The 17,734-nt window shown below is 31.8% G+C and overlaps 2 protein-coding genes across 5 annotated transcripts in view; one reads left to right on the top strand and one right to left on the bottom strand.

The window, feature by feature from the left end:
* The window catches only part of LOC148608923 (xylosyl- and glucuronyltransferase LARGE1-like), a 24,597-nt gene extending 21,369 nt beyond the window's left edge, over positions 1-3,228 (top strand). For both annotated transcript variants that reach the window (XM_088542520.1, XM_088542519.1), the window contains exon 19: positions 627-3,228. In XM_088542520.1, the coding sequence (XP_088398646.1) occupies positions 627-714 (88 nt within the window). In that variant the 3' untranslated portion in view covers positions 715-3,228. The remainder of the gene's footprint in view (positions 1-626) is intronic.
* LOC148608924 (uncharacterized) lies at positions 2,631-11,217 on the bottom strand. Of its 3 annotated transcripts, none has more exons than XM_088542523.1 (4): positions 10,739-10,814; positions 6,831-10,605; positions 5,906-5,974; positions 2,631-2,766 (listed from the first exon to the last, which is right to left on the bottom strand). In XM_088542523.1, the coding sequence occupies exon 2, from the start codon at positions 10,532-10,534 to the stop codon at positions 8,684-8,686; it is 1,851 nt and encodes a 616-aa protein (XP_088398649.1). In that variant the 5' UTR covers positions 10,535-10,605; positions 10,739-10,814; the 3' UTR covers positions 2,631-2,766; positions 5,906-5,974; positions 6,831-8,683. The 3 variants fall into 3 exon arrangements, with proteins under 3 accessions (XP_088398649.1, XP_088398648.1, XP_088398647.1); XM_088542522.1 differs by lacking the exons at positions 2,631-2,766; positions 10,739-10,814 and adding exons at positions 5,439-5,499; positions 11,170-11,217; XM_088542521.1 differs by lacking the exon at positions 2,631-2,766 and adding an exon at positions 5,439-5,499.
* Positions 11,218-17,734: the final 6,517 nt, after the last annotated feature.

The raw sequence follows: 17,734 nt of genomic DNA on the forward strand, positions 1-17,734 counted from the left end.
AATGTTTTGGAAGACTGTTAAAAAAAACATCTGTATTTAAGGATTTTTTTTGGGTAAATTATTTATTCCTCTTTACAATGGGTTTTTAGAAGTAAGCTAGCAAATTGACTCTATCTTAAATGTTATTGAGAGAATGGGGTAAAAAGTGATCCAGAAAACATCCCGAAAGCAGAGCCATGACTTAAATTTCAAAATATTTTGCAATATTTTATCCAAACCAGATGTTTTGTCCATAATAAACTTTAAGTCCCTATGCTTTAATGTGTCAAAAACTAATATCATGTCCATATCTTGCCTCCAGTGAACAGAGATCAACTTGCCCTGGTTGTATCATGCTGTACTTGGTGAGGCTTTTTATTTTTAATTTGACCTGAAGTTTGACCTATAATGAAATATATTTTGCTCTATATAATTGAGATTGATATGATAATGATAAAGATAAGCTGTTGAGAAAAAAGGATGTTTCACTTGTTCAATAACATCAGAAAATGTTGAAAGTTAGTATGATGATACATGTTGTAAATGTTAAACAGAAAAGAATGTTCCTGTCTAAACTTGGAAATATAATTTTCTAACTGCACTTTAAAGTTGATCTTTACATTCATTTTCGGTGTTTTTTGTTGCAGATGTTTGAAGTTATTGAAGGCAGAGTTTAAGAGAGATTTGTCTCTTAAACATGGTTTGAAAGCTCTGAAGTATCTATCAAATGATTGAGGGATTTATATTTCATCCATGTGAAGAAGTCAGGATGTTGTAATGTTGATGGAGTAGATTTGGTACTTTAAGGAAATTGGGATATAGTTGGTATTGGTCAAAACTAACTGTATGAATATTAGCATCTTATGATTTGTGATAAATTGTTTCAAAATTGAACATGGTAAATTGAAAATAATGGTACCACTTAAGCAATTCTAAGTATAGCTTTTTTTCTTTAATTAATTTTTCTCTGGTAGAACCTTTCCTCAAATTGGAAGTGTCTGCCTTTTTGACTACGAGCCCAAGGTTGATCTTTTGGCTAAACATCTAGTATAGATATGATTCTAAATATCAGTGTGCAAAGTGAATACAGTTTGTAAAGATGTATCAATTCGTCATGAAAATATTGCAAAAAGTATGGTACATTCATTGAATACAAAGAGGTAAATCTCTATTATATTAGATGGCACAATGTTGAACTTGGAAACTTTTTGATACACTTTACAGCTAATTAGAATTGTACATTAAATCTGTCAGGAAAAGATATTTGAGTTGTGAATATGTTTTTAGAACTTAGATCTGGATGTGATATTAATGGTTGTGTTGTAATGAAGTTGCATGTTCAGTACTAAACTTGTTTTATTGAAACGCTTTACATTGATCTCTTTGTACATCATGCTCGAAGCATCTATATACTTTTGCTTTTATCATATAATAAGATTTATTTACATCAGCTGTTGAATCGAATCATTGGGCACAGTATTCTATTATCATATAATACTATAACATAAAAGTAGTTGTTATTTGTCTTGTATAAGTCACCATAAAAGGGTCTTCAATTTATTATACTCATAGGAGGATATTGATTAATTCACTTATAAAATCTCTCTTTATAAGATATGCTAAGAATTCCTCTGTATTTGTGTAAATAAATTGAAATGCTATTTAAATATTTTTTAATATGAAATAGATGTGACTGAGTGTAATGGTTATGGTGTAATGTAACAGTATTATATGATAGATTGTGTGTGTGTGTTTTATTGGAAACAGTTGCAAATGAGTTTATGATTTCTGTTAGCTGTCCATATATTGATACTTTTAATCATACTGATTGCTCATACAATTTTTCAGTGTAAAGGAAGTTTGTATTCTTTAAAGATCTAATTGTAGAATATCCTTCAGAAATAAGGTCACAGTAATTTGTGGGGATTATTATTCATAAGAGTTGGGGCTTTATTGCTATCACCTTGTCCGTCCATCCTTCTTTATGTAACAGATTTCTCAGCTTCAACATGAGGGAATGCTTAGATATTCTGATAATGATTTGTACAATGTCTCCCCTTTTCTGGTATGTTGCTCATTTTTACTTCCAGCTTACCAGTCAACTTTGTACTTTTTAAGTGTTGCATGATGGAAATTTTCGTAAAACAGATTTCTAAGCTAGTATTGGTTGGAATGATAAGTTATTTGATATATTGCTTTCTCATGATGACATGTACTGTGTCTCCTCTTACCAGGTTCATTGCTAATCTGCTTCATGTATACTGATCAAATTTGTAGTTTTTTAGGTCCTGGATAATCAAAATTTTCCTATCAGAATCCTCAGCTTCTAATGGATGGAATGCTTAGATACTTAGTATATTGCTTTCTCCTGATTACTTGTACTGTGTCTCATTTTTTTAGGTTCTTTGCTCATCTACTTCATGTCTATTGATCGACTGTAGTTTTTGTAGGTGCTGCATAATCAGAATTTTTTGTAACAGAATTCTCGGCTTCTAATGGATGGAATGCTTAAATACTTGGTATATTGCTTTCTACATGATGACTTGTACTGTGTCTCCCTTAATTGGTTGAGTGGGGGTATTCTTAGTACGATGTAACATGCAACATTTTGTTTTATTTCATATCAAGAAAGATGAGAAATAAATAGAATAGGTACATCAATGGAAAGTCTCTGAAAGTAATTAGTACCTAATCTTAAAGCAGGCTGTAGTAAATGGTTGTATTAAGGTATCCATGGAAGAACCAGGCAGTGGTTGGCACATGTCATGGATGTTGTTCTGTATTTTACTGAAACAATAAGAATGAAATGAATTTCATAGAAACCAATACAAGTTCAAAAAAAAGGGAAATAACTCTTTGATCTGTTCATAATTTAGATGATTTGTTTGTTAACTTCGTTTTGATTCAGAAACATCTCCTGATGTCATAATGAGTTAAAATAATAATGCATGGAACAAAAACAATTAAGAGGGGATAAAATTTACCCTATGCCACCTCAAAGGTTCTGCCTGGTGTTTACATGGACAGTCTCATAGATATCACTGAGAGTTCTAGTTCATAGATCTGGTTCTTATACCACATGGATGCATGGTACAAAGTATTAATGGAAATGTGAGTGATATATAGAATGGTTTCATATATATTTACATTTATAGTCATTCATCTTGATCATATCATGTGAATTTTTATTGATCATGTTACTTACTGCATTTATCATATGTTTTTATTAAATGGTGCTATCTCATTCTATCTAAAGACTTATTGTTTTTTATATGTCAAATTATTTTTTGTCATTATTAATTAAAATGAAGAATTAAAACATACTAGTTACAATTGATAAACAAAATTCCTGTTTACACTGAAATTTTTGTACGATTGTATTTTTATTTTTCAGTAAAATCTGACATGATTACAATATCACTAATTTAAACTTTCGTTTTGTACCATCAGGGTAGAGAGTTTTTCATGTGGTGTCATTGATCTTACAAAATATTAGAACTTATAAGCTCAAAAAATGATGATGTAAAATGATACATTTACATAACAAAATTTGAATATTCAGTAAGTACAACAAGAAATGACAAGATCAGAAAATGATTTTAAGTTGAGTTAAAATAATGCAGCTCCTATTATGACATAGGTAGAAGAAAACATGACAACTTGTGTAGTGTTTAGCTTGCATCTGAAAATTATAATAGATGATATGAAACAGAAATCAAGGGCAACATGACTAGAATATAATACAGGGATTACTACTAGACAGGGACAATAGACATACACAACAAAGAACATGAAATAAAAAAAATACATGCACATAGAAACATAAGTATATTAGCATCCTGGACTCCACTAAGAACTGGGAGCATGGACTAGGTGTACTGGTAGGGAAGTTGTTCAATTGATGACACTGACAGTGCTTACAAAGTGGTTATAACTTATACAACAACTTATTGCGTTTTATGGAACTGAAACTGACCAAATTTTCCGAACAGGATCTAAAGAGCCACTTGTTTATTATACTTAGGATTGTCATGAATAGTAAATTATTGGTATTTTAACAAAAAAAAAAGACAGACATACACAACAAAGATCATTAAGTAACTAAATCATACATGCAAAGTAACAAAAGCGACTCGGACTCCACTAAAACTGGGAGCATGGACCAGGTGCACTGGTAGGGTAAGTGTCCTCTGCTTTTCTAGAGACACCCGTCGAGTTGCTCATAAAAAGTAAAGTCCGGGGATGACGAAAGAGGAAAGGAAAACTATGACACGTTGAACAAATCAGTTTTCATGGCGCAGATGGATACACCATAACGATTCACGAGTTCATTATGATGACCATAAAACTTCTGTAGTGATGACTTCAATCTTGTAGCAACATAACCCTGTTCCCCAAGCTTATTTGGTAGAATTCTTGCACAATACAAAAAATCTGCTAGTCTTGTGATATGAACACTCCATACGCAGGTCCTGAAAGGATGTTGCCACATATGAAAGGAAAGTTGACAATTCTGAAAGAAAAGTCATCACATTTGTCGTAAAGTTTGTTCAATAATTTTCCTTTCCCATCGATTTCTAAGTATAGGTCAAGATATCAGGCGGACTTCACAGTGTGTAGTATCCTTTATCTCAAGTTCTTTGGGTTAGATGCGATGTATCAAATCCCCGAAATTAGGATTATTTAAAGATAATACGTCATCTATACAGCGGAAACTGAGATTAAAGGATCTAGCTAAACGATTATCTTATTTTGGGATCAGATCATAAATTAATAATTTTTATGATTATTATTATTTTTTTTCAAAAGCAAATGAATAATGATTTTTTTCAGGAGTATGGCAAATTTTTATTTTTTGTTTGGCCAGTCAAATTTACGATAAGAATTAACGGAAAATATTATATAAATATCAAGGGAGGGCATATGAAAGTAAAAATTCAGTTCAATCAGATATTGAAAATGACATTTTTTAAAAACAAAATGCGACGGGAATTTCAAAATCAGGAATTTTTGTCACATCCGTTTCTTGTATTTAGGCACTATAACATATAAATCTTTCAATTTTGATGAACAAAATAATGTGTCTTCTCTGATGTGGTTATGGATTTATAACTTGTCTATACATCAAATAGCTAAAATTAGACTAGCAAATATCTGGTAAGGAGTGAAAAATAAAAAAAAATAAAACCCTACAGATAAATAACAGAGCACAAGAAAGTCGGGGACTCATGCAGGCCGGGAAACTTCCCCTGCGATAGCACGAGAAAGCAGCCCACGTCACAATCAATTATGCTTGACCAATCTAGATTGATCACTAGGTATACATCGTACTTTTAGCAATCCAAAAATATAAAGAAAGCAATATATGAGTAAATTCATGATTGTATATTATATCTAATTAAAATGCTTGCACATTTATGTAAAATTGGTCCAAAATTCCCAATAAAATAAACAAGTAATCTGAGTGTCAGGGTTCTTTATTTCATCATATGTGGATATGTTTTACAAACGAAAAAGGCCCTGAAATAATAATTACAATAATTAAGCAACAAGCTACACGATTAAAATTGCGTTACATACATATTATGCATAGGAAAGACATATTATTTCCTGTCTTCACCATTAAAATTACGAAACTCTGTATCTTTAATATATCTAGTTATCAAAATGAGTTTAATGCATTCTGATCAATATAAGCACATCAATACTATATTTTAGTATACACATCTTTGAGAATGCATCTTTATAATAATCTGCACATATATATTTAACGGCGGAATTGCTGTACGATTTACTTGAAAAATATGAAACATAAAATAAGTCGAAATAATTAAGCAAGACATTTAGCTTTTTAGACACGACAATACAAAGACAATACAATGACATTACATTTGATACAAAATGTGAACAATACACATAAACATACCTCGCATGAGGTGCAAGAGGCCTCGTTTTCCAGGGACAGTACAGTTATTACATAAGCTGTTTATTCCACCTGAAGGAACAATATTAAAGTAATAACTAATGTGTTAAAAATATGAAAACGTAGTTATTTCCCTTGATTTAGAATATTTAATAAACAATTTATCTTTTAAGTATTTTTAAGTTTATAAATTGTTATTCTGTTGTCTGTAACACCTCAATTTTACTTATAAGTTTAAGTACACAAGTTTGGATTTTAACCATTTTATTATTTTATTTAGAAAAAAGTAATATTATTATTACCTCAATATTACTGTTATCGATTATTTGTTATTCATACTTTATCTATATCTGTTTATAAGGTTTTAGCATTCATTCACAGGATCACACATATTTTACACACCAATCAATCAATCAATCAAATATTGTAAATTAATAAACAATATTATTTCCACAAAACAGATGATTAAAATAACTATTAAGATAATTGTTATTGTAAGGAAAGAAACTGACCTTCATTGCATTATCAAATCTTCCACAGACTTTAGATTTAGTCAAATTATGTTGAAGTTCAAAGAAAATAAATTATGGCTTCCTTCTTCAATAGTTTTCAATAGAGTGTCCAGAACAAAAGAAATATTCCCGCTCAAAACCAATGACCCATAAACTGACCTATAGATATAGACTAATCCTTATATAGTGTTATATAGAAAGTACTAGAGACAGAGACTAAGTAAACATTGATTGTTTTAATGATTTTTAGTAGAGAAAACAGTTAAATAATTAATAAAGATATGAGTATATAAAACACAAAAAACTATCAACATTTCACTCTGCCACATTTATATTGAAATAAGGGGTGACAGGAGACATTCTTGGTGTATTCCTGTATGTACATTGACGTATGGTGAGAAAAAAAGGCGACTAACCTGATCTTGTCTAGTTGCCCTGGCTATCTTGACCTTGAATGTAGCCATCACAATGATCGGACGCTATGCTATATCAGCACCTCGATAAGCTCTATATATGTCATGCTTTTTTTCCATCTCATAGCGACTGTTATGTGGTATATCTGGTTGCTAGTTTTCATTTCTTGAGATACCCAGATACCCGGATTGTTTTGTGTATATCTTGTGAGGGAACAGTAATGTCATGGTGTTGTTCAATCTAGGGTAGCTTGGAGCTGGTTGTAAAAATCCTCTTTGTCTTCTTCCTCTGCTACGTTGGTAGGAACTTTACATTGAATCACTGTTACTTTTTGTATCTTTGACATAAATATTGGCACGATAATGCTTTCTCTCACAGGATTCTATTCGATGAGTGATGATTTGGCCTTCTTGTTGAGTAGGATTCCTACTCCATGTTGGTGGTTACCATCCTCGTTTCGTGGTCTAGAGTACAGTTTAGTTTGCTGGTACCCAGCGAACAAAATACTTTTACAGTAGCATATTCTTCTTTTTTCATTTCAAGATTAACGTTTTCAGCCGCCTTAATTAGTTGAATCACTTAAAATGCATGTATACATACTTGTTATGTCATAAGAACATAGGAAATTTATTATTATATAGAAACTGTAAAAGTTCCGAGCTGTCTTGTACATAAGTTAATTGGTTTTTAAATATAGGAGCAAAATTAGTCAAGAAGTCTACGAAATTTTCACAATGGGAAATAATCGGACGGCCTGGTATTCTAATCTTTTCTCCGATGTAAATAAAATCTAAATTAGTTAAAATGATTAGTGGTAGGTTCAAGTATTTTTGTGCATCTTTCTAATAGTTTCTTTAACATACTGGATTAATGTAAAACAAAAGTCTCTGGATATTGATATCTATTTAGTTGCTCATTATAACATCATGAATTTTGCGACTATAAACCGTAAAATGTTAATATTTAAGACATTTGTTACATACTTCTTCATACATACATACATGTAATTAAACATGTTGAATGGTAGTTTATGATACATTCACTATATGTACATGAGATTCTTCTCCTTTTCTTTTCTTTTCTTTTCTTTTTTTCCTACCTAAACTTTTGTTTTGAAAAACAGAATACAACATAATTTATTTTTTACCATTGTGGAACTTCATTTCTTTTTTCTTGCCACGGAAAAATACTTTTGTTATTTTTCTTCAAAGTAAAATTAATATATTTTTTTTAAAAATATCCCAGGTCCCCCTCAATATTAAAATGGTCGGCGACTTACACTTTTGTGGCTAATGTTAAATAGAAGTTATAAAGCATTTCTTCCTAAGTTTGACTTGTGCTTGAGTGCTAAATACATATAAAGATGCATTTAGCAGTGTTTCAGCGCTAAATTTATTGTTTTGTTAAAACTATGAATGAAAACATTTCATTAAGTAATGTCCTAGATATTGACTTTAGCTGAACCTTAACCGTCTGTAGCATCATATGTACGTAGATAAATAAAACCGTGCAAATCCATGTACGTTTTTCGATAAATAAAATTTTAACAGGTCAAAAACATATTTGGTGTTTTAAAACTTCTTCACTTCATTGACATTGGAGAAAAAAGAACTTAAGCCTAACGAATCAATTCAATATCAACTAGAATTAAAACACATTTGTAGCAGCTCAGAGCATACTTTACTTTAGGTTAAGTAGTTTATGACACTCATTGTTTAAAAAGTCCTACAACTAATGATCATGTGATGTAACTCTGAATCACACCAGGAAAGATTTATTTTTATTTTCTTATTGTCAGTCTACTTTGCTCAATAAAACATTTAAGTGCGTCTATAATACAAACACTAGTTCAATTTCAAGTTATTTTTCCCTTTCTTAATTTAGTTGTCAAATTAGATAAACGATTATTTGCATGTTCAGAAAATTCCAACATTTCCATTTTGTCACCAAGGTTCTTGGCTTCATTTGCAAATTTTACAGCTAAATCAATATTATTAAGTCTGTAATTATAGTCACAGTTAGCGAGGTTTATATGCATTTGTAACATTTTTGGTAAGTCTGCTTCTATGCTTAGGAGTGTCCGAACACAACGCCCTGCTCTCTCTATATCAGTTTTGGGCGGTCGGAGTATAAACATTAATCTTCCATTCGCACCACATTGTAAGAGCAGTATGGTCATCCGACAAAGCGCATATCCCTGTCCAAAAGGCCCATCTTTGCCTTTATCTCTTTTGAAGAATTCGATAGATTGTATTAGACTTCGTTCCGCTTTAGTCATTAAGCATCTAAGTGCAGAAGTTGCCTTTGACATTCGAAAATTAAAACAATCAATTTGTGTCATGATATATCTTGCTTCATTTAGGTAGAGCCACCCTGCTGCGTGGCCCGCACATTGAACAGGAAAAGACTCGATTAACATTTTAGCATCATCGATGATGTTTTGAAATTTGAGAAACTTTCTTTTGTTCAAATACATTCTACTCGTTGCGGATAAGAGCTCAACTGTAAAATACACGGGATGTGAGGTTTTCGGTGTAATTGCTAAAGCGGCATTGATATGCTTTTTTGCATGGTCTGAATTAATTCTGAAGAGTTCTCTACTAGCTCTTAAATAAAATAATATACATTGCAAGTCAAAGACGGTTTTATATTTAATTTCCAATCTCGTTGAGCAACTTTCAAAAGCAGAAAATTTGCCCTGGTTTATCAATGTACTTAGATAATTAAATGCTACTAGAAGACCGTATGTATTCTCTAAAGGAGTTTTAGCAGATGACGTTATCGTATCTGGCAAAGCTGTGGATTTATTTTTTGAAAAATTCTCTATTTTTAACATTGACTTGGAATACTTGACGGATTTTAGCATCGACAAATGATCAGGTACTCGAGTTGAAGACCTTTTCCGTTTGAGTATACAAGATTGGCATCCTTCACTACTATCGGAGTTAGTTTTGTCCCAACCTTTTTCAACTTTCTTGTGAGAGCGATTGAGTGTATTATGTCCGCTTTTTGTAAATGATTTAGTTGTCAATAGATTATCTACAGAATGCTTACAATATAATTGACAAAATTCCTGTTCACTTCTGTCTCCATTTGAACTTTTGTCTATATCTAAGATAAAATCGTATTTGCTGTTCCTAAACGCCTCCGACAAAATTGCAGAAACATTTGAACTTTTCAATGAAAGCTTATGAAACATACTTAAGCATCTACGTTTTCTTGAGGAACATTGACGAATTTCTTCACATTCATTTTCAGATAGGACAAACTCTTGAAAGAGAAAATCTAAAATGTCGTTTGGTTCTACGTTTTTTAAGATAGCACAAAAGAAAGGATTAGACTTGTTATAAGATTTATGATGAATTGCTTTCTCTTTTAGGCCCATTTTGCCAGTAGATGTTCCAGAAGCACCATTTCTGTTTCTTGTGTCATAAACATGGGATATTAATATCTCTGTCAAGTATTCATAATTCGCTGAATTAAGAGCTTTTAAAAAAAGGTCAAATGCAGTAGGACCGCGTTTTACCAATGTATCCAGTAAAGTTCTTGATCTCTCTTTTCTTGTTTTCCCATTATGCACCAACTCACAGTCAGAAAAAGATAGTATTTTATCTTCAAATAAGAAACCAACCACGTCATTTGCTTCTAAACTTCTTAGAATTTCTACACGATTACTTCGCAAACTACATATGTTGATTTTTTCCATTATGTTTGCAGCTTCTTTAAACGTTAATTGTTTTGTCAATTTTTCATAAGAATGATATCAGATTTCAAAACCTGTAACGAGATGATTTACATGCATTTATAAAAAAAATATAACAGACTAATCAATTAAAAATCTTATGTGCTGGCAACACTTTTTTGAAAATGTCCAAAAAGAAATTTGAAACTTATTTATCATACATGTTACCTTGCTGTTGTCTGCTATACAAATTATAAATTATTTATACTTATGATTCAACAATTCTAATCCTACACTTACTTCCGCAATAAAAGAAACACGTTTTAAAGTGAAAGTACGATATCTACAATAGTTTAAACGAGGACTATTACACTTACAGTGACAATAAAAATGATCATTTTGTGTAGATCTAGAAGAATTGAAAAAAGTAGCATCTTTGCAACAAATAGAGATCCAGATTACTTTATGGATTCAGTAATATGCATGGCTTTGTAATCAGAACATTATACAGAATATCAGAAAATAACTTCATACCACCCTTGAAAGACAAAGTTGACCTACGAGGTCTCGGCTAAATGATTGGTTTCTGTCGATTTTTCTTGGAGTTTATCGATACGTTTTGTTCTATTATACAGATATAGATTACATAACTATCTTACCTTTTTCTTATCGTTTGTAAAGATTTGACCTCAATGTTTAGTAGGATATATTATTGGGAATTTTGTAATTCTTAGTATAGTGACATAATTTTAACATGACATAATCATTTTAAAAAGACAACTAAAATTCATGTCATATTTTATCTTCTCTTTATTTAGGAAGGCTTTATGAACGATATTGCATTTGTTTCATACTTCAACTTCGATTATTTTCTATTAAAATGATACATTACATACAACCTGACGAGTAATCAATCAAACCAAGACAATACTTAAGAATTAATCTATTGTCACTGTACAAAGCTTGAACCATATGAGAAGATGAACACACGTCATAAGGGTATGATGAAATCGGGATTTGACTATTGAGTTTGATTGATTATGTAGGTATATTGCATTGAACCAGAAAGGTTGATTTTTTTCTAGTGAATAAATTATATGGGAATGACTAAACATACGTTCTCACCATTACACAATACCACTTCAATAAAATTATGAGTGTTGCTGTAATGTAAAAAATTATGGTCATAAATTAATTCAGTATTCACAAGGAAATAATGTTTATATATGTAATGGCAGGTATTTTACCATTTATCAAAGAATTCTGGATTTTTAACTCATTTATTTCAGATGAAAATAAAACCATTGATTTTGAAAAAATGTTAACAACTTTCCAAGTGAATTGAATGAATACTTAATGGTCCGATCGCTGAGGACGAAATAGTTAAAAAAATATGTTAATGCCTGTATACTTAAATATTTTTAATCAAGTACTCGATAGAGGTATTGTACCAGAACTTAGGTCACAAAGAATTATTGTACCTATTTATAAGAAGGTTCCGAATAATTATAGATTGAGGAATTACACTAAATTCATGCTGAGGGAAAATCTTCTCATCCATCGTAAATTAAAGAAAGATCAAGTTTTCTGATGATGCAAATCAACGAACTTAATTTACGGAATAGAATTCTTATGCGGTCTAGTATATGTCGGCTATACACAAGAACTATTAAACATTTTAATCAACAGGATTATTCTATGAAAGTTCGTATTCTTGAAAAAAAAAGAAAAAAAAACACCATCTAACTAACAGTTTTGTCCAAAGTAAAAGCTGTCATAGGGTATACTGAATACGCAGCTAGACTAGATACTACAATACCTTACGGGTGCAATGACAACATCAAAAGTATAGGAAACATTTCATACCAATATAACAATAACATAAATGTGATGAAATTATTTAAAAAATCTAAGACGGATAAGGAGTCATGGCCATCGCCACAACTTCATCACCTAAGATACACGATGTTCCCATAGATGGCCTTCTTCCATTCATACAAAAACCTCTTGGACTTCATCACATTCGAACAAAAACTCTATTTTATACCTTTTGTACAACTACACTTCCTTAAAAAACAAGTTTTACCCTACCGGTTCGCCCGATCCGATCCATGGTTCTTGGTTCAACAACCAAATGAAAACATACAAAGTAACAAAATTAAATGAGTGACTTAGACTACACTGAAAATTGGGAGCATGGACCGCATGAACCGGTAGGGTAAGTGTCCTCTGTTTTTCTAGAAACACCCTCCGTGTTGCTCATAAAGAGTCCAGTCCAGGGTTGACGAAAGAGGAAAGGGAAACTGTGACACGTGGAATAAATCAGTTTTGATGGTGCAGATGGATACAGCATAACATTCAGCGAGTTCACGATGACGTCCATAAAACTTCTTTAGTGATGACTTCAATCTTATAGCAACATAACCATGTTCCAGAAGCATAATTATAAGTAGTCTAGCGCGATATTAAAAGTCTGTGCAGTTATGGAAAGCTCTGACACAACGTATGAGATGTAATATGAAAACTCCATACGCAGGTGCTGGAGGGATGTTGCCACAGATGAAAGGAAAGTTGATAATGAAATGAATGAAAAGTCATCTTTTCGTATAGTATGGTCAATATTTTTCCTTTACCATCGATATCTAAGTGTAGGACAAGATATGAGTCTGTCTTCACAGTGTTATATCCGTTATATCAAGTTCTTTGGGACAGATACCATGTATAGAATCCCCGACACTGGGATTGTTAAACGATAATACGTCATCTATATAGAGGAAACTGAGATTAAAGGATTTAGATAAACGATGTTCCCTTTTTGGATTAGATCAGCAATAAAGTCAGCCTCATAAGAGTTAAGGAATAGGTCAGCAGCTAGAGAAGCACAATTTGTTCCCATTAGAATGCCGACCGTTTGTTGAAAAACAAATTTGTCGATTAAAAATTCCAGCATTTTGACAACATCTTCTTAGTTATATTTGGAAGATGAATCTCAACCAATAACTACATATTTGTATCTAGGTGTACCGCCTTTTTTGGAGTAACAACGATGTATAATGTTTTTGAGTGGGGATTTTTACTGAAGTATAAAAAGTTGAATAATTATAGGTTATAATGTTATTCATTCTGACAATAATTTTGAATTGAGGGTTTCCAGTTCTTTTGAATTTTCAGGATCAACAATGAATCAATATCATTACGGGAGAAAAATGTATCGTGGTAAAACTGGCGACTTTCTTTGACAGCTGCGAGTATAGAAGTTTGAGGGTTTGAAAGATGTTTGGTGGTACATTTTTTAGATCCAGCTATTTAGCGTTGTTTATATGGATTCTTGTGGTTTTGGAATCAAGTACATAGACGGTAGATCACAATCAACTTCTTTGGTAAAGAGACCAAAAGAGGATAGCACAGATTTATGGTTTTCAGCTATATCGTCTTTGGAGAGTGTGGTAGCAGTATATTACTAGAAAGAGTAATAAGCTTTCATTTCCATGAATAAGAATGTGAAATATAGCAATGCAATATCACAATTATTTAACACACAATGTTGCAATCATGACATGGGCTAATGGTAGGGGGGTGTATGTCAGAGACAAAAGGAAAAGTGACTGTACATGATATAACATAAAGCCAAATCGATTTATTGTGAACAGAAAACAATTTGATATTTTTTATATCATACAGACGACACACACACACAGTCTACTAGGATATTAAGGTTTAGTTGTGGTTAAAGATTCAACTGTAGTTACGATATGGATAGAATATCTGTTATTGTGATATAGATTAAATATCGGTTATTATTGATATAGATTAAAAATCGGTTACTGTGGATACAGATTAAAAATTGGCTACTGTGGATATATATTTAACATCCATTACTGTTGGTATAGATTAAACATCGGTTTTTATTAATTTAAATACAACATCCATTACTGTTGATTAAGATTCATCAACTGTTACTGTGGTTATAGATAAAACATTGGTTTCTGTTCATACCAAATACTTTGGATATAGATTATAATCCATTTCTGTGGTTATTGATCAAACATCGTTTACTGTTGGTATCTTTCACTGATCAATTTGGATAAAGATAAAAAAACATTGGTTACTTTTGGTATAGATTAAACATTGCTTAATTTGGATATTGATATACACATCGATTACTTTTGATATATCAGTGGATATATTTTAAACATTGGTTAATGTGGATATGGATATAAACATCGGTTACTGCAGATATGGATTAAACATCGAGTTACTGTTCTATGATAATCAATGAAAGTAGCCAGCTGTCATGACGACTTTCTGGTTTTGTTGATTTTAGCCAACAATAAAACGGTTTATGAGCAATTTGATAAAATCGATTTATGTCTTTTATTGTCAGATAAAAATAAAATAAGCATATTGAAATGACGCTGATGATTCTATGTAATCATCAATGTATTTTTGCAATACGCATTTGATGAAAAAATGAAAGTATTAAATATAGTTAATATACCGGTACCAACAAATATAATTACGTCAACCATCTTTCTGTATATATATATTATTAACACTGTACAACAACAAATTTTGTTGTAAATTCATTTCTACTTTAGAAGATGTGAATTCGAAGTTACACCTTTTGCTAAAAGCCCGTTTGTGAAAAATTATTTATTCTCATAAAATATTATGACAATGTGTATACCTTTTTCAAAAGGCTAACCGGAATGATATGTAGTTGAACCATGTCAGAAAAGTATATATTTTCTATTTTGTTTAACTGTACAATTAAATACTCTTTCAAATCATATTTTCTACTTCAAACTTTATTTGCGACTTTTTGACGCTGAAACATTCTTAACCCCTCAAAATGGTGTTTCATTATTTATTTTCAGTTTTTATATGTCATCGTATTTTTCTTCTGTGGTCTTCAGTGCATATATGGACCATCTCTGCTTCCAGTGTTTACGTTTTTGTCATGTCTTTAGATCTGATCTCCCGGCATTGTCCGTCTATTTTTGGTTACTTCGGTACTTTTTTCGATATAACTGATTGCATAAGCAATAAAAATGATCACATGAATTGGCAGCTTAAATATTGAAAAATAAAACCTTCTACAATGTGTTCCTTCACACCATATTGTAAGAGCAGTACAGTCACCCGACAATTGTATTAGACTTCGTTCCGCTTTAGTCATTAAGCATCTAAGTGCAGAAGTTGCCCTTGACTTTCGAAAATTAAAACAATCAATTTGTGTCATGACATATCTTGCTTCGTTTAGGTAGAGCCACCCTGCTGCGTGGCCCGCAGACTGAGCAGAAAATGACTCGATAAACATACTTGCATCACCATTAGTGTTTAAAAAATTTAGAAACTATCTTTTGTTCAAGTACATTCTACTCGTTGCGGATTACAGTTCGGCTGTTAATACACGGATGATACTTTTGTTCAAGTACATTCTACTCGTTGCGGATTACAGTTCGGATGTTAATACACGGATGATACTTTTGTTCAAGTACATTCTACTCGTTGCGGATTACAGTTCGGATGTTAAAACACGGATGATACTTTTGTTCAAGTACATTCTACTCGTTGCAGATTACAGTTCGGATGTTAATACACGGATGATACTTTTGTTCATGTACATTCTACTCGTTGCGGATTACAGTTCGGCTGTTAATACACGGATGATACTTTTGTTCAAGTACATTCTACTCGTTGCGGATTACAGTTCGGCTGTTAATACACGGATGATACTTTTGCTGTAATGGCTTTAGTGGCATCAATGTGTTTTTTTAGTGTTGTCTGAATTTGTTCTGAAGAGTTTCTCTACTAGGTTTTAAATATACATTACAAGTCAAAGCTTGTTGTTTAATTTTCAAAAGCAGTAAATTTGCCCTGGTTTATCAATGTACTTAGATAATTAAATGGTTCTAGAAGGCTGTACGTATTCTGCAAAGGACTTTTAGCAGATGACGTTATTGTATCGAACGAAGCTGTGGATTTAAAAAAATCCTCTATTCTTGACCAAGACTTGGATACTTGACGGGTTTTAGTATTGCAAATTCATTCATTCATTTCTTTATTTCCTCTTTAACAGATTATTATGCATAAAAAGGGGACAATGAGATAAATAGAGGAAACGACAAAAAAAAAAAAAAAAAAAAAAGCTTGCTCTTCTGATGATGGCACAGATGTTATCAATTCATGAACAAATATGGCTGTTTGAAGTCCTTAACTCTTTCTTGACTTCAACTAAAAACTTTTTGCGGAGTAAAGAGAGGGACCATGTGAAGATACCATCGGATCTGGTACTCTTGTTCCAGCCTAGTTCATACTTTCTCATGAGTGATCATTATTCATCAAGCACAGTTTACAAAAGAAATATAGTTTGGGCTTATGAATGTCAACGTCAATGCTATGTAATCCTACGATAATTTCGCACATATCAGAAAGTGTCAGAGTTTCGAATCCTTGTGCATGTTTTACTTTAAAATGTTGCAGTTTCTTTAGAAGTCTTGGGTCTTGCATTTTCAAGTCTCACCATACTTCGCAAAATGTGTTTAGATTTTTATATTGGCAATGCCAAAATATATATTGCGTGCCTTCTTGCACATGAAGTTCTGTTCATGGAAACCAGTCTTCTATTCAATTCCATTCCAGGGTACTATTGCTTTTCAGAAGTATTTATTTCTTATTTCTTGATAATTAATGGTCCACCTTAAATCAGTTCTTGTTTTGGCTTTAAAATATCATATCATACACGAGATTTATTCCCATTAAAATGAAAAGTCCATTTTCGTACATATCATTAGCAGATATCTAACAGACGTTAAAGATCTGTAGGTGATGTAGAAATACAGGTGATATCGTCAGCAAGAGCAAAAACACAACACCTTAACCTATTGATACATACTACAGATTTAACAGAATCTAATTGATGAAAACAAGACATAAGAAGCCCGATAACATCCCTCCCTGCCTTATGTCAACTCTTTCCTCAGCATTTTTTTGTGTTGGTTCTTAATAACAGCACTGTTATGTGTTACCATAAAACTCTTTAATCACACGCCACAATGCGGCTGTTACACCAATACTATAAAGTGTAAAGTGTTACCATAAGCTTTTTTATCAATTAAACGCCTTCTTACTATCAAGAAAGGCTACAAACATAAACTATTCAGTTCTATGTTATGACCTATTATCTCAAGTAAAGAGAATGAAGAGCTAAGTCAGCTGAGA

Source organism: Perna viridis, chromosome 8, assembly GCF_037379345.1.
Source record: "Perna viridis isolate PV_CMFRI_1.1 ecotype Kerala chromosome 8, ASM3737934v1, whole genome shotgun sequence".
NCBI classification, from domain to species: Eukaryota; Metazoa; Mollusca; class Bivalvia; order Mytilida; family Mytilidae; genus Perna; species Perna viridis.

What these genes read in the sequence shown, in the direction of transcription:
- LOC148608924 (XM_088542523.1), bottom strand. Translation starts at nt 10,534, where the DNA reads ATGGAAAAAATCAACATATGTAGTTTGCGAAGTAATCGTGTAGAAATT.